Below are 18459 nucleotides of genomic sequence, written 5' to 3' on the forward strand. Positions count from 1 at the left end.
TTTAAATTGAACCGAGCATCATTTTTGGTTCTTCTTTAGCTCCTAGGGCATCTCAACAGCACATTGAAACTGCATGCCAACAATGTGTTTCACTATTAAAAAAAAGTATTTAAATGTATTAATTAATTATTATTATTTATTTTATTATATTATTTAAAAATTTACTAATTTAATTTAACCTTTTTTTACATTTTAATGTTTAGCAGAGGTTTTATTAGCCTACTTCTGCGGCCTGCCTGACCACAGAAATTTCAGGCAGATAAGGACTAATGTAGTTGTTTTATTGCACACATTAGCAAAGAGTAAGCCTTTCATCAGTAATACCTTTCATTAACAGAGGGGGGTGGGTAATTAGGACAACTGCTTTGAAGAGTTTGCAGAAGTCACAGTTGCCATCTTCCTAACTTCCCTCTGGATAAATAAGGGCAGCTAGGAGGAAAGGGGGGAACATGGCAGCTACTATAGCTATTAGAAACCAAAAGAAATTCCAGGGAAAAAAGGGTGCTTAGTTCCCTTTAACTATGAACGGACATATCTGTGGGCAGCGGCTTAGTGCAGGGGTTGTAGTGTGCGTGCAATTCTTTTGAGAATTGGGGGTTTCCTGGCAATACAGAATAGACTGCTTAGCAGAGTGAAACAGCTCATCTGTATAGTGATCGGGGTGAACTGTGTCCCGAAGCAATCACAAACAATTTTGAGAGACATTTGTATCAAGTGCATATGTAGCTTTAGCGGGAACTAGCATCAGAGCCTATAATCACCTGTCCTATTAACACCACCACCTCCATCATTTATCTTTAGAAATACACTTGGCCAATAACTTCCGCAACTGCGTTCTTCCATGGGAATTAATGGTTACTATTTTTCAGCTTCTTCGTTTCGAAGGTATAGGACCTCCACCATTATGGTGTACCACACGGCATTGTGATCTGCTCACCAGAACAGAAGAAGCAGATCTGTTGACAATGGATGTGTCTGAACGAGCATACATATGAATTGGCTGCCGGGAGACTTGGACTCAGGATACAGCTGGATATGGCTTATCCTGCTGCTGCACAAGTTCCCGGCGGCGTTAAATACTATTCCCCCTCTAGGTCCACGTGTATAGTGCGGAATAATGCAATTCGGCTTCCAGCTATTGTTGGCGGCCGAATTACAGTGTTTTAGAAGCAACTTCAGCTCAGTCTTCTAACGGAGCCGAAGTTACTGACTGTGCGCCGCAATTCCTATTACGGCCTATGGTGGTGCCGGCCGCGCCAAAATCTCCTGCGCTGAAATCACAGCGTTCTCTGAACGGATCCTACTCTTCCTTAGCATAGGATCCACTTGTCTGGTAACCTGCTGCATTTCGATCCAATAAGCAGACCGTTTTTAGTGCCAATGTGAACCTAGCAGTGGCTACAGAGGTGATCATGTGACTTCCCTCAGAGCTACAGCAGTCAACAAATTGTCTTTACAGCGACTCCTGCTGTCAGTCACATGAGCTACTTGATGCCAGTTTTTCTAGCGGTTTTCCCAGAAAGAAATTTTGGCTTCAAGTACATGCTAGCGCCCACTCTTCAACGCATTTACCAAGCAGTAAAAAAAAAGCACCTGACCTGGGTGGCAAATGCCAACTAAGCGCGCAAAGCATTCGCCTGGAATTTCTACAGTGCTTAGTTCTGCACATTCACTGCATTTTTGACAGCAGGGTAAATGCTGCGTTAACGCTGTGAACAAGTGTGAGCGGCGGCTGCAATGGGACGCTTATGTGATTTCCCATTGCTGAATTTGTGTCAATAAGTCCTGAGCATGTGGAGCAACTTATAACTATGGAGAATGTGGTAGACACGAGCCTGACAGAAACATGTGGCGTTACCAGATGAGAGGATATCATGCATGGAAACATCACAGAAGCAGATGTTTTACAGAATAACTATAACCCACAGAAGATTATTATTATTGTGTATTTATTTAGCACCGCCATCTACCACCGTGCTTTTTAACCACTTGAGGACCGCTTCAGCCGCTGATCGCTTCTGTGTCCCCCCGGGGGGCAGCCGTGTCGCACGGCTGTCCCCAGTACAGCCCTGCCTTAGATTGCAGCACTGTACAGGTATATTAGACGGCGTCTAACAGTCTACGAGTGGCGATCTCCGCTGGGAGACTGAAGGCGGAGCTCCGCCTTCCAAGTGGAGATGTGCACGCATCTGCGCGAGCGCTCTCCTGCTAGCCCCATAGAACGCCGTTCATGCCAATCGGCGTGGAGCAGTCCTGGGGCTGCTGCCGCGTTCACGCCAATTGGCGTGAAGTGGTCGGCAAGAAGTTAAGTAGTGTATATACTGTAGTCATGCCACTAACTGTCCTTCAGAGGAGCTCAAAATCCTACTGTAGTCAGTCATTGCCTTACGCTTCTATTGTAGTCTAAAGCCAATTTTTTGGGGGGGAAGCCAATTAACATATCTGTATGTTTTTGGGGCATGGGGTGAAACTGGAGCGCCCAGAGGAAACCCACTCTTTACAGTGTTAGTGTCAACATGACAAATTTTATGTCTGGGAAAGGACAGACACATTCCAAACTAATTAGTAGAAGGACACATTATCAGAAATGCGTCATGAATGACATTGTTTAATGTTTGAAAGTCCCAATGTCTGGGGCAAATAAGTCAACCAGCAGACAAGATGGCGGGTAACGTCCATTTTTAATTAACTGCGTCAAATATGACCCGATATCAAATATCGGAATGTATAAGCATTCCAAATGACGTTAATTCTCACAAGATAAGGTAATTAAGGAGTTTATAAACAAGTCTGTTATGGTTATTTTAAATGTCAACTATTTACAGTATTAAAAACAAAGATAGCGTTTTTGACACATGGAAGTTTCAGCCAATCAGAACCTGGGATTTAGGGAAAGTCCAGATTAGGCAGCCATATTGCATCCAATCACTATAAAAGTAGGAGCTGAAAGCTCATAGTTTGCACAAGCCTACCAATCTCCTGAGAAGACACACGAGGCAGAAGCTACCTTCCCACACGTGGTTCTAGATGCTGAAGAGATGACTGAGAAGGGGTAATATGCTTAATATTCTGGTGATTCACTTTATTCATTTTTCAGCATTAAGTTCTGATAAGATGTTAGCAAAAAGTTTTTTTAGAAGCTATTTTTTTATGCTATTTCTTTAAGAAGATTACAACAAGTTTTACACAGCTACTAGATACACAGCTATTGATACAGATGAGACTACTATTAATCTTATTCTACATAACACAACTGTTATATTCTTTTTTTGAATGTACTTAGAAGATTGATGATTACTTGGCTCTAAATCCTTGATGAGATGGAATACTGTTAGAGGGAAACACTACTTTGAACTATTCATATATTTTATATTTGCTGTATGATAAGCAAATAAATTTTTTTATATAAAATCATATACTGAGTGCTCTGATTCATTTCAAGGTATACCGTCAATCTATAATTACTGTTATGGAGGGTTCAGACCCCGCTATGCCGGATTTATATTATAGCAACGCTTTAAAGGCTGGTCCTTCACTGAGTTAGCAATCATGAAAAAGGCAAGAACCGCTCGGGTTTTTGACACCGCCTCATGACGTGGGATGGGGAATAACTGTGCCAATAAAATACATGAAAATGGAACACAAACAAGATCTAAGTAGGATTGTTACTGCATATGTGTGTTTATTCCATCATGCTATGGGTTGCATTAGGTACTCTTTAACGAAGTACCATTTATAACAGTTGTGGATAGAAGAAAGCAATGCAGCTGATGAGATAAACTAACATCAGCTAGGAACATATTTGGGGAATTTGCCACACAATCAGTACCTGCTGGGTACTTCACATTAAAATAGTGGCAATCAAAGTAATTTGCTTATGTCAGCACGTGATGCTGATGGGTAACATTTGGCAAACAAACTTTGGCAAAACTTAGCAAAGGATATTATTGCTTCGCGACTTGTCAAAGAGACTAGTTTGCTTTCAAGGACTCTTGAAGAGAGGTATATGGAGGCTGTCATATTTATTTCCTTTTTAAACAATACCAGTTGCCTGGAAATTTTGCATTAGTAGTGTCTGAATCACACAGCTGACACAAGCATGCAGCAATTGCAGTCAAACTTCAGTCAGGAAACATCTAATCTGCATCCTTGTTCAGAGTCTATGGGTAAAAGTATTAGAGCAGGTATGTCAAACCGGTTCTACGAGGGCTAAGATCCTCACATATTTTTGATACAGATACAATGAATTGATGGGTCTGAACCAGGAAAGGTGTGGTCCATCAGGTAGAACACATTACTTTCTTTCTTAGCAGGGCCGTTTCTTGCCCCGTTCAGCCGGTTCTGCTGAACGGGGCGCTGATGAGAGACAGATTAGGGGGCGCCAGGCCAGACTCGTATCTGCAGCCGTGTACATAGGGCTGCTGCTACAGGCGCCCATTGTGACTCCTCTCCCAGGGGGCGCATCATCCCTCCCTCCCAACCAAACCGGCAGGCAGCGGCCATACAGTACAGTACTAGGAGGGAGAGGAGTCTGTCCAGACTCCCGTCCACCTCCCTGCTGCCAGCTTCTGTCGTTGCCCCAGCAACGCTGCTCTCATCGCCCTCCTGATTGGCTGCATGGAGCTGTGCCTGTGCCGCTGGGGCTTATGGGGCTGGAAGAGGAGAGGAATGTGTGTCCGTAGCTGTCATGCGGTGACACAGGGAGCAGAAGGGAGTGAAGTGAACTACTCAAGTGAAGTTTCCTGCGCTGAACGAGTGAGTGGACACAACTGTGCTGAAGGCGGCAGGCAGGGAGGGACTGAGATCATCAGGCTGGTATTTGTTCTTATTAGGATGATCTCCTGTAGCAGCATTTATAAAAGCAAAGGACCTGTGAATTCTCTCACCTGCATCTCTGTACTGTGAGCCTTAGGAAAGCTGCTATATCATCATTGTCAGTTTTACAGCCTACCCTGTCCATACATTGCTCTCCTCAGGCTCACAGTACACAGCAGGTCAGACGATTCACAGGTCCTTTGCTTTTATCAGCCCTGCTGCAGGAGATCATCCTGATAAGAGCACTGACCAGCAATGACTAGATAAGGAAGTAGATGCTGGGGTAGGGGGAGGGTATTGAACATTCTAATGCTGAATACACACGTTGAGATTTCCTGTTCGATTCCCGGGATCGAACGGATCGAATCGATTATTTCCAACATGCTCGATTCGGATTTCGATCGTTTCTGCCGTCGGTTTGCATGTTAAGTATGCCAAATCGATGGCAGAAACGATCGAAATCCGAATCGAGCATGTTGGAAATAATCGATTCGATCCGTTCGATCCCGGGAATCGAACAGGAAATCTCAACGTGTGTATTCAGCATTAGGTCAACTCACATACAGCTCCTCAATCCAAGTCACAGGCTGAATACTCACCAGCACAACTAGGAAGATGTATCCAACGAAGTCCCCGACGACAAGCGTTCCCCAATCCACCTTCCTAGGGGCGAAGTCGTCAGGAATCTTAAAGAGACACTATAACTTAAATAAATCCCTCTGGGAGTACTTACCTCTGGAGGGGGAAGCCTCTGGATCCTAATGAAGCTTCCCCTATCCTCCTCTCTCCCTCTGTTCTAGTGCTGGCTCCCCTGAAACCCCTGTGTCGGCTGTGGCGCAGGCGCAGTACTGCCTGCAATATTTACCTTCCCCTGCTCCCAGAGCTGGGACAAGGTCCTTCTGCACCCAAGGCTGAGACACCAAAGTGCGCCCCTCCATCCCTCCCACCCCAGCCGACATACACTGATTGCTAGTACACTAAGAGGCACCCTAGGGCCCCCAACACCTTAATTTATAGTTATCTGGCTTGCATTAATTGCCATGTACCCCATTATCTTATTTATATCTGCTTCAAACACAATAGGGGAATGATAGCTGAGTGAGTTGTGCACCCCCTCCTAAACTGCGTCCTGAGGCTGATGCCTCTCTCGCCTCTACCTCGGCCCCACCCTGCACCCCATCCTACACTACGCCCTGAGGCTGGAGCCTCTCTTGCCTCTGCCTCGGCCCGGCCTGCTCCAGTGCAGGTGCAGCAGTGGCCTTCTGATGTGCTCAAAGGAAATAGCCAAGCCCAATAAGGTCTGCTTTACTGCGCAAGCAACTGGGGGGGGCGCAATTTCAGTGTTCGCCATAGGCGCTATATTACCCAGCCCCTGCACCAGGCAGAAGGAGAAGGATGTGACGTCACGTCACTGCTAGGAGCCGGTGACGCGCGGATGCGGTGCAGCGAGAGGCAGGAGGAGCTGTGCGCACCAGCGCGATCACCGGCTTCAGTTCCTACTTCCTAGGTAGATCCTTCTGGGCGGCAGGCGCTCCTGCGTGTTGACGTCACATGACAGGAGCGGCCGCGGCTGGGATCTGCTGGCTGTGATTTCTCCTCTGGATTGTCCCCGCAGCTGGATGCCATGATGGAGGCGGTGGATAAGGAGTGCGGGGCGCTGGGGGGGCTCTTCCAGGCCATCATCAATGATCAATACATCCATCCTGCAGGATCTGCCAGGCTGCTGCTATGTGGGGCACTGATGGGATGTGTGCAGGAATGGATGGCACTGGTGGGCTGCTGCTGTGGGGGGCACTGATGGGCTGCAGGGATGGATGGCACTGTGGTTGGCTACATGAATGGTGCAGGGATGGACTATATGCATACTATGGTAATGGACTCTATGGATGGCACAGTGATGAGCTACATGGTTGGCACTGTGGTGGGCTACATGCATTGTACATGGTACAGAGATGGTATAGTAAAAAAAATTTTTGAAAAAAAATAAAAATGGTGAGTTGGTTTCAAGAAGCCTTTTGACATGATTTCACTTAGCAGCTCTGATTTTGAGGAGGGGGGGGCATATTTTTTGACTCTCGAACTGGGTGAAATTTAGCCTAGAAACTGCCCTGTTTCTTAGTCCATCCTAAACACTGGCATGAATCCGGCCCTCCAGGCCTGGAGTTCGACATGTGTATTAGAGGCAGAGGTTCAACAGGACTGCCAGGCAATTTGCACTGTTTAAAAGGAAATAAAGATGTCAGCCTCCATATAACTCTCACTTCAGGTGTCCTTTAAACCTGGGAATTGTGACAGCAGCATGATAACGTAACACAAATGCTTGGTTCATTTCTACGAAAGGAAAGAAGGGGGGCAGCCAGTGGGCAGCAGATGTGGTTGGGGTATGAATCCTGTCTGGTAGAGGCTAATCGGTTCTCCCAGTGGATGGGGGGCATCAACACAAGATCATTGCCTGATTGGACCAAAAATGTCTAATCTTGCTGACCGTCATTTGTTTATAAGCGCCATCTCTGAGCGACCGTACTTGGCAAACTAGCAGACTCTGTTTATTCAGAATAGAGAAACCGAAAAACACTTACAATATCCTAATCAGCCAAATGCATGCTCAAGTCTGTGCCAAGTCTCCTGACTGTTTTTCCTTCCTGTATTTTGCAATATCGCAGTGAAAACATTGATATCCTATTACAAGCTCAGCCCTGGTAGGCAGGACCTTGGGAGCCGAGGGAAGACTGTTCATATTCACTCACCTCTATTTCAGACAGACGCGATCACATTATACTGTGTGTGAGACTAGCCCGGGCATGGGCAAACTTGGCCCTCCAGCTGTTAAGGAACTACAAGTCTCACAATGCATTGCAGGAGTCTGACAGCCACAGTCATGACTCATAAAGGCAAATGCATTGTGGGACTTGTAGTTCCGTAACAGCTGGAGGGCCGAGTTTGCCCATGCCTGGACTAGCCTGATAATTAAATGGTGTGTACAAAAAATAGACAGCTTGTAAGGATCATGGAAGAACAGAGTGTTGTATACTTACATCAATTTCAGAGGGTACAGCGAGGGAACAGGGGTTTTGTTTCCATATGTCAACACACTGAAAGAAAACGCAAGAAACCCAGCTAGTTATAGAAATCTCACGACATATTGCGTAACAATTACACTAACAGATTTCATTATTGTCATCTGGTATGAGTAAAGTCCCTTATGGCTTATGGTCACTGCTGTACATTTTCTTCTACAAATGTATACTTTTTTACCTATGCTAGATGCTCATACATGCACATACACATAGACACACACATGGACGGACACACACACACAGATTTTAACCACTTCCCTACCACAGGTTTTTTTCCCCTTCAAATTCATTCATTCGGTGATAACTTTATCGCTACTTATCACGCTGAAATGATCTATATATTATTTTTTGCAGAACAAACTAGGCTTTCTTTGGCCAGTACTTTTTGCTAAGGATTATATTATTTTACAGGGAAGATGAAGAAGAAAAAATTGAAAAAAAAAAAAAATCACCATTTTTCAGCTTTCAGCCATTGTAATCTAAAAAAAAAAAATGTGCTACTGTAGATAAAACATAGTAGAAGCAGTAAAGTGTTGTACCGTGTTAGCCATGAGTAAAAGCAAGAAGTTTTGAATCAGGATGATACCATTTATTGGCTAACTTAGAGATGGATAAACAGTGAGCTTTCGACTTATAAAAAGCCTTCGTCGGACTGGTTCCTGACCAAAACTGAAAAACACAGCTTATATACACTGACATACAGAGGAGAAACATTCTTTAGCAAACATAAATGTAATTAGATGCCTTAACTGTTACTGAGGAGGCTTTCCCAGGCATCCTATCTAAATTGATAAGATCAATAGAATTTATCCATCTCTAAGTTAGCCAATAAATGGTATCATCCTGATTCAAAACTTCTTGCTTGTAGATGAAACAGACAGTTTTTTTTGCCCATTTGTCCTGGTTGCTACATCTAAATTGTGTCCCTAGTACAATGTATGGCTATAATATTTTATTTTGAGGTAAGGGTTCGAAGGAGTTAAATAATAATGAAATTGTACTTAATTTTTCTATGGGAAAGTGTAGAATGGTGTATTTGGATGTAGTTTTACTTTTTCGCCACAAGATGGTGCTATACTAACTCCGTGTTCTAAAAATAGAAAACAGAACCAAGTGTTTACATGTGTTTACAGGCATTTATATACAGGGATGTAAATATGCGTGGCAAGAGTAGAGAAGTGGTTAAGACAATATCCTTAAAGCATGCTAAGCATATATACTGGATGTGTGTTTTTCACTTATCCCCCTTTTTTTTTTCCTTGACATTTGATTTTGTTGCAATAGGTGATTGTTATTTTTGTGGCCATTATCATGTGAGTCATTTTGACATGTGCATTATGCACTGACACTGGACTCCAACCGTTGCAGTGTTTTTAATTGTTTTTTAAAGGCATAAGTACTGAATAAATTTTGTTTGACACTTGGACAATATTTGTGGTTATTAATTTATTGTTATATGGATGACTATACTGTTTGTTGCGTTCTCCCATACAGCCTATGGGCTGCAGCTGGATTACTGCGAACCATTAATAATATATATATATATCTGAATTATGTATGTATGTGTGTCTTTCACCAATACCCATATCTTATTCTGTACAGGGCTATGATGAGGCTATGAAAGGTGATGTCACAATACGGATGAATTACAACAGCAATAATTGATAGGGTTTACAAAAGACTTACATTTCCAATTTTGGATATCTTCAGGTCAAACTGTGGCTGCGTGGCTTTCCTTTCTTTCCTTTTATGTAGATAGTCTAAGAGTTTGAGTTGTGGTGGGGTGGGACAGTTGGATAATTCCTGCTGCCTGTTCAGTGTTGGTCTGGAGTACCTTTTCAAACACCTTTGTTACAAAAAGAAACACTAAAATCGTTATTATTGTTCTAGCAGGAAATCTAAACTGATGTTTTAGATCAATCCGCACACACACAAACAGACTGAAAGACAGCTTTTTTCCATCCGCCATAAACTTGATGAACTCTGAATCCTCTCTGAAATAATTAACACTGTGTACAAATTGTTTAAACATCTGTAATACCTGGCATACTTGTATAATTTCTTCTCTTCCTTGTTACTATCACTATGTTCCCTATAAGCACCGTGGCGTTGTCATGAAAAGTAATTTCGTTGTGTTACACAATGACAATAAAGTGAATTGAATGTTGATGGCCTAGAACAGGGGTGAACATTGCGTTGATTGCGATCTAACAATCGCAAAGAACAACTGGGTAGATTGTGGTCCTGCTGACCACTTTCTTCTTCAATGGGAAGCTTAGCTCTACAACCCAAGTTGAGGAAGGGATTACATCATCTTGTCTATGTTTCCTTATCAGCCACTATTAGTAAACATTGCTAGAAGTGTTTCAACTGAACACAAGCAAAAAATGTAGACCGAAGATAAATTCTCTGTGGATACATTATAATATATAAATACAACTGTGCAATAAATTACAATGGCAGCTTTTAGAGCAGAAAAACGACGGTATTCTTCAGACTATAAGACGCTCCTGACCATAAGACGCACCTGAACACAAGCAAAAAATGTAGACCGAAGATAAATTCTCTGTGGATACATTATAATATATAAATACAACTGTGCAATAAATTACAATGGCAGCTTTTAGAGCAGAAAAACGACGGTATTCTTCAGACTATAAGACGCTCCTGACCATAAGACGCACCTAGGTTTAGAGGACAAAAATCAGGAGGAAAAAAATATATACTAAACCTGGTGCATCCATGGTGACGGGGCATCTTGTGGATTATGCCCCCTTTGTACCTCATGCCCCTTGTACCTCGTGCCTCCCTGTGTCCTCCTTTGTCTCCCTTGCATCCCCCATGTGTCCGCCTCTGTCCTCCTTGTGTCCTCTATGCCCCTTTGTGTTCCCCGGTGTCCTCCTTTTGTCCCCCTCTGCATGGGCACAGTACAGGGAGTCCCCGACATTGCAGCGGGTTGGAGGTTAGTATTGGCAGGCGTTCACAAGTTAGGACTGTAAGACGCAGTTACTTTTTTCCTCACTTTTAGGGGAGAAAAAGTGAGTCTCGTAGTCCAAAAAATACAGTACTTTGGGAACATGTAATTTGTAAACAGATAAAAGCAATTATGATAATTGTTTGGGTAATAAAATAGAAAGAACATTTTCACTGAATGTTATGTCAGAGTTTAATCCCATTTTAAGGTGGCTATACACTGGAAGATGGCCACCAGATTTAACCAAGAGATAATAGATCCCTCTCTGATCAAAATCTGATCAGAGAGGGATCTATTAACGCCACACACTGTAAATACATTTTAAACAGATTTCACCTTGATATGTATTAAAAATCTATTGAACCACTGCTGTGCAGGGCTGACTTGCGGGTCTCTCCTATATCTAATGGAAGCCCCAGGTCTCAATGTAAAATGAGTAACTGTCAAGCTGCATGGCATGATTTTTCCTACAGTTTTCTTTGCACTTGTCTTGATAAAGACAGCATGGTGGCGTAGTAGTTAGCACTCTTGCCTTGCAGCACTGTCTCCCCGGTTCAAATCCCAGCCAGGGCACTATCTTGTATGTTCTCCCCGTGTCTGTGTGTTTTTCCTCCGGTTTCCTCTCATATCCCCAAAATAGACAGATAGATTAATTGTCTTCCCCCTAAATTGGCCCTAGACTATGATGAATACACTACACGATTCATACATAGACATATGACTATGGTAGGGGGTTAGATTGTGAGCTTTCTGAAGGACCGTTAAGTGACAAGACAATATACTCTGTATAGCGCCTGCGGAAGATGCAGGCTCTATATAAATCTTAAATAATAATAACTGCTGTGAATTACTCATAAGTTACAAGTTACTGCAAGCGGACACTCATTCTTCAGTGTTTCCAAGTCTAAATATCATCAATGTAACCTGTGGGAGAATTCTCTAAACTGGCTAGAAGAAAATAAATCACCAGCATCCATTCCCGGATGTCGCTCAGTATCAAAACAACATAAAACTAGGCAAACCCCCCCAAACAATACACACAACGTTTTAGAAGCTTATTATCCGATTTCAGCCAAAAAGCAATAATCAGTAACATCTGAACAATGTCATCTCATTAACAATGGAAAACGAAGAACAGTGAAGCTAATGCCATTATTGCCTCTCTTCAGAGATTAGTGTGTACACTGCAATGTCAATCCTGATTATAAATGACATAAAAAAGGGAAAGGTCTGTTTGTGTGCATTCTTCTAACTCTCTAATGACACAGGCCAAGATCCGTGTCTGAGGATATGGCTTATGCTTGACGCAGGAAGCGTCAAATAAATCCTGATGTCAGCGAGACGCCGGTGTCAGCAGACGTGTAATGAAGAAGCGGAGGGGAATGCTTACCGTTTCATGGGACAAGTGTTCATCTTCTGCTTGTTGAACAGCAGCCGATTTGTGGTGCAGGCCACGGAGATTGACGGCTCAAGGCACAAGGGCTCAGCGGTTGCCAGGAGTAGCTGGCTCTCCAGCAGCAATTTGTCTTCCTACAAGAAGAGGACATGAGTCACAGGATTAAGTACATCCAGAAAACTTCAGAAAACCTAAGAGCGCACACACCAAACTCATTCTGTCAACAAGAAAGTAAACCAACAGCTCAGAAACATTTACAATATATATAAAAGCTACATGGGTTCAATTTCCTAAAGCTGGATGAAACGCTATTGACAAAAAAAAAATCTAATAAAAAACAACCTATTTAGTTTACCTATCCTGTTGTTTTCAGTGTTGATTTTACCTCCCTACTGCCACAGCTTACTGTCCCTCCCACAGCAAACATCGCCAAGACAATAGGCTTATGCTGGGAATACACGGTGCGTTTCTGTACCGTGTATCGAGCCGCTGATGGCTCGATTGATAATATCCTGACGTGCCCGATACCCCGCCGGATCGATTCCGCGCTCGATACCGCGGGCAGAACAATAGAATAAAACGAAAAGAAGATAAGAAGTGCCCGCGGGGACGAGCAGGAATCGATCCGGGTGCCCGCAAGGACGAGCAGGGACGTGCCGAAATCTATCGTGCGGCTCGATACATGGTACAGAAACGTACCATGTATTCCCAGCATTACATCACTGTGTAAACTTTTCAAAAGGAGTGGGGGATTCAATACCCTTCTAGTCATAGTGTTTTTATCTTATCTGAAACAGGAAGCTTTCTGGTACTTGCATGCCGAGATAAGCTTGTTACTGTAGCTAAAAAGAAAAAAACTTCCCACAATCCCTCTGGCACTGCACAGTTCCTGACATTAGGCAAAAGCACCCAGAACAAAAAAAATAGGGAGAAAAAAAAGAGGAAGGGGTTACATATATTTTTGGAGAACTAACGATTTGTTGGTCATTTTGTCAAACTGCCACCACTTTGCCCATGGTAATGCCCCCTGCATTCTAAAGCAGAAGACGCACCTCACTAGGACAAGGGGCCTACCTGTACTGCTACAGCATGCTCTGTTAAAAGCACTCCAGCTGACAGGTCTTCCAGGAAGCCAGATAGATTAGCAGAACGCCAGGCAATTGGTATTGTTTAAAAGGGAATAAATATGGCAGCATCCATATCCCTCTCACTTCAAGCGTCCTTTAAGAATATTACCAATTTCTGCCGATACCTACTGCTTATTCTTTATGGATGCTGGATACACACAGAATTACTATAATAGCTCAAAATGAAAGTTCACTGAACATTCATGAACGTGTTTAGAAAAATATGGGCAAAGGAGGGCAATGATGTCAGAACTTACATCACCTGCACCTGGCATTGTTGGCTTCTTCTGTTAGCAAAGCAAAAGCACATGTGCTGGCAGTTCCCTGTCCTCTCACTCAACAGTACTGTATGTTATTAAATCTGGCATGTGCTTTATGTTGCCAGGAAAGTGAATTATAAGGTCAGTGTCATGTGACACAAATATGACGAATGACATATGCAGGACACATGCATTGCCAGCCACTGCATCGGATTTCTCTAAAGAATTTAGTATTGGTTCTGACAAAAGTACTCACAGACTGACTTCTGATTTACAGGAGAAAGCATTTTTGCATGGGATGAAACAATAAAAGGGAGGTCAGATTTTACTGCAGTCTGTGTTTCTGTTGGGGACTTGTGTGAACTTTAGGAACCGTCCACACATCCATTTTCCGATCCGTAAAATGGGCAGAATGAGCTCATCTTTTGGCTCAAGTATGATCTGGGCCTAAGCTTTTGTTTGAAGTGTAAACAACGAAGGACTTCGACATGACGACATATTCTTACAGTGAAGCAAGCAGCATTTTTAGCCACCAGGGCATCTCAACAGCACATTAAAAATGCATGCTAACACAATGTGACTCATTACTAAATAAAATTCCATTCGCCCTCTTCTTTTTACATTTAACCACTTCCCTACCACAGGTTTTTTCCACTTCAAGACCAGAGCAATTTTCACATAACGCTCCTCCTGTTCATTTGCCAATAACTTTATGACTACTTATCACACTGAAATGATCAATATTTTTTGTGGGACAAACTAGGCTTTCTTTGGGCAGTACTTTGTGCTAATAATTATTTTATTATATATGCATTTTACAGGAAAGAAGAAGAAAAAAGTCACAAAAATTCATCATTTCTCAGATGTTAGCCATTGTAGTTTTAAAATAAAATGTGCTATTGTAGGTAAAACAGACACATTTTGTTTGCCCATTTGTCCCGATTATACAACGTTTAAATTGCGTCCCTAGTACAATGTATGGCGATAATATTTTATTTGGAAACAAAGGTGTATTTTTTTCAGTATAGTGGGTTTTTTTAATACTATAAAAATAATTATAAGCTTTTATTTACAAAAGCAACATTTATATACCCACATTACAAACATATTTGAAAATTCCCTAAGATATCTATTTATGTAGGATTTTTTTCTAATGTTGTAAATTTTATTTTGGTAACTATGGGTTAGGGGTGGAAGGGGTTAAACAATAGTAAGTATTTAATAAATGCTTGAATGTAAAAGTGTCATGTTACACTGAGGTGTATTTGGTTGTATTCTACTTTTTGGCCACAAGATGGCCCTACACTTAGTTCATTGTTTACAGCAGATAGAAATTAAACTGTTTGTAACTGTTTCCTTCCGGTTATGAATGAGAGATGCTCTCTCTCCCATTCATAACTGCACAGTGATCGGGGCCGAAAATTAGTTGATTCTCATGCCCTCATCACAGAACAACGGGGGTGCAGCGGAACAGCACTGGAATCGCGATTGGCGGCGATAAGTATACAGTGTGTACATATACGCCCCATATCTGCTAGTGGTAAACACGGGCGTATATATACGTAGCAGAAATCTGGAACTGGTCAAATGTTTGTTATGCTGGGAATACACGATTCGTTTTTGCCTTCGTTTAAACCTTCGTTTCGATTGTGCCTTTTGTCCTTTTCGATCCCGAAATAATCGATTGTACGGTTAATATCACCACCCACGGTTTCGTTTTTTTTTTCGATTCTGATGGTTTTTCGTTTTTCCAATGATCGAAGGCTGCAAAGAAACGAAACGAAAATCCCTTTTTTCCTTTCGTTTATACCTTCGTTTTTGTTTTTGATAGCGATAGGGGCGGCTTTTAGGAGGAGCGAATAGCATATACATAGAGGCCAGGTGCGCTGGCAGGGTCTCCAGCGGGTGCAGGATCGGATTGCCGGCCCACAAACACCCACATTTATGCAAAATAGTACAGGGACGGACTAACGAATCGACGGCATAAACGAATATATAATCGATCTGAACAGCCATCAAGCCTACCAATGGCTCGATTAGATGGATAAAGAAAGATAATATCAAACATGTTCGATCACTAGTCGTTCGTTTTTGGAGTCTATTAATCGAAACTATAATGAGATTATGACTTTTTCACATACGTTTATTTAACACTCGATTCGTTTACCGAACGAATCGAAGGCTAAAACGAAGGCAAAAACGAAACGTGTATTCCCAGCATTAGAGGCTTTTTGTTGTTCTACTTAGGAGGCCTGCATCCGCAGAAAGAGCAGGCAGATAAGGACTAATGTAATTAGCAGTAGCAATGAGCAAACAAAAGCTTTCATCAGCAGGAGGGGGGTTTACAATATACTTCAAACAGCTTAGAGAAGTCACACTTGATGACATACACACATTCACCTGTATTAATAAGAGAGAAGGGAAGGGGGGAGAATGGCAGCTCCTACAGCTATTAGAGACCAGGACAAACTGCACACAAAAAAAGCTGCTTGGATCCCTTTAATGTAGACATACATCTAGCAATTTTGATGCAATCGACTAAGCAATTAACTTTATTGGGCAATCAGCTTTAGCGTGGTTGATCAACTGATGGCTCACACACTTCATGTGATATCCTATGGTATTCACCATAGCTAATCGATTTGACCGATGCTGTGCTTCCATGCTCTGAATGCAAAAATTGGTTCAGTGTCAATCAAATGATATGTGAACAGTAGCCAATTTTTTTTGCGACCGACTGATATCTTCCATTCTGCTTGATCGACGAAGTGGGTTGATTAGACATCGGCCATTTTTCCTTTGATTGGGCATACTGAAACACACTTTATTCTCTCTCGATTTGATAAAATGATCAAATCGCAGGGTCGATCTTATAGCCAAATTGCTTGATATATGGCCACCATTACCGCTTCACTGATTACAAGCAAGAGAATGCCTTTCTTCCCATGTAAAGCTGCCACTGAATAAGAGATAACATAAAGATGCACATGACTGCTGCCAGCACTGAGTTTACCGTAATCTGTAGGTGACATTAACCATCGTACAATGTTAATCCAGTCAGGTAAATCATTGTCATTTAGCTGATCAACAATTGATCCAGGAATATCGACTGTACAAACACTGTGCACCATTAGGTAGCGATCAGATTGTAGAGGAAATCTGACTGAATATATCCAAGTACGTCCACCACTAACTTTGTACTGCCCAATGCAATACTGAGCCATGTGGACATCAATAACCACTCTCACTCCCCCATCACAGTGCAATTGCTGGACTAGATAAAGTACAGCAATTCCTAATCTATATTCAATCGATAAAACGATCGAACATGAATTGCAATGGCCAGATTTTTTTTTCCCAACAGATTGTATGAGAAAAAAAAAAGTTGGATCCATCCCATAGATCCTTCCCGGTCCTTGCTTGGTCCCCTACACTTTCTTTGGAAGTAACCAGGTAACCAGGAACGCAAGTACTTCCGGAGACTGCCTCAGGAGGGCCAAAGACATTTGACCAACTGGTAGAATAACTTCACCAGAGCCCGGCGCTGGAACTTCAGGATAGAGAGAATCGGTAATTCCCTATGGAATCCAGAACCATTCCATTTCCTTCCCATATGTAAGGATCAATATCAAACACTTTTTTTTTTTTTTGCATGGCTTCACATTTACTTTAAAGGTGACCTGAGGTGAGAACGATATGGAGGTGGCCATATTTATTTCCTTGTAAACAATTCTAGTTGCCTGGCAGCCCTGTTGATCTTCTGGCATAAGTAGTATCTAAGTCAAAACCCTGCAAGAAGCATATATATGGCTAATCCAGTAAAACCTGAGTCAGATGAGTCAGAGTACCTGATCTGCTACATGATTGTTCAGGGTCTATGGCTAAAAGTATCAGAGGCAGAGGATCAGCAGGACAGCCAGGCAACTGGTATTGTTTAAAAGACAATAAATATGGCAGCCTCCATATCCCTCTCACGTCGGGTTACCTTTAAATTCCCTGTTGGTAATCCCAAGCTACAGTCGAGCTTGCTGCTGGGAGCTCTATGCAGAGTATAGCACGCAGCGGTCATTTTTACTCACCTCCCAGGGGATCCAGATGTCGGTAACCGCTCTCCATCCTGTCCACCGAGGCTCTGAATCACTGTGGTGAGATCGTCTTCATTGATCTCACCACAGAGTTACAGCACCACCCGGAGGACGGAGGTAAAATTGCAGCGCTAGAGCCCAGGGAGGTGAGTGAGAGCAGGGGCTACTGCAGGCATTCTGGCGGAATTATTTTTTCCTGACTTTAGGGTCTGAAACTTTAAAAATACCCTAAAACCTGGAAATAATCATACTGCCACGGGGGATAACTTTAGTCAAAATATAAGCAGGATAACTATATGTGGGCATTTGGACTGAATGTTATGATTTAGACCCATACATACATAGACATATGACTATGGTAGGCTTTAGATTGTGAGCCCCTCTGAGGGAGAGTTAAGTGACAAGACAATATACTATGTACAGTGCTGCAGAAGATGTCGGCACTATATAAATACTAAATAATAATAACTTAGGCCCACTATCATGTATTTAGAGCCTCATATTAATAACCACCAGAGCCAGGAGAAGGTCCTCCAGCACCCTGGCTAAGACACAAAAGTGCGCCCCTCCATCCCTCCCCCCCATCACACACTGATTGCTATTAGGCTAAGAGGTGCCACAGGGCCCCCAACACCTTAATCTCTAGTTATCTGGCTTGCAGTCTCTGCCATGTATCCCCTTTCTTATTTCTCTCTGCTTCAAACACTATAGGGGAATGATAGCTG

The 18459-nt window shown here is 42.6% G+C and overlaps 1 protein-coding gene across 3 annotated transcripts in view; it reads right to left on the bottom strand.

The window, feature by feature from the left end:
• The window catches only part of SUPT20H (SPT20 homolog, SAGA complex component), a 148324-nt gene that overhangs the window by 64278 nt on the left and 65587 nt on the right, over positions 1 to 18459 (bottom strand). For all 3 annotated transcript variants that reach the window (XM_068267091.1, XM_068267089.1, XM_068267090.1), the window contains 3 exons: positions 12257 to 12396; positions 9579 to 9738; positions 7851 to 7907 (listed from right to left, as the gene is read on the bottom strand). In XM_068267091.1, coding sequence (XP_068123192.1) covers positions 7851 to 7907; positions 9579 to 9738; positions 12257 to 12396 — 357 coding nt within the window. The remainder of the gene's footprint in view (positions 1 to 7850; positions 7908 to 9578; positions 9739 to 12256; positions 12397 to 18459) is intronic.

This window comes from Hyperolius riggenbachi, chromosome 2 (assembly GCF_040937935.1).
Source record: "Hyperolius riggenbachi isolate aHypRig1 chromosome 2, aHypRig1.pri, whole genome shotgun sequence".
Lineage (NCBI taxonomy): Eukaryota > Metazoa > Chordata > Amphibia > Anura > Hyperoliidae > Hyperolius > Hyperolius riggenbachi.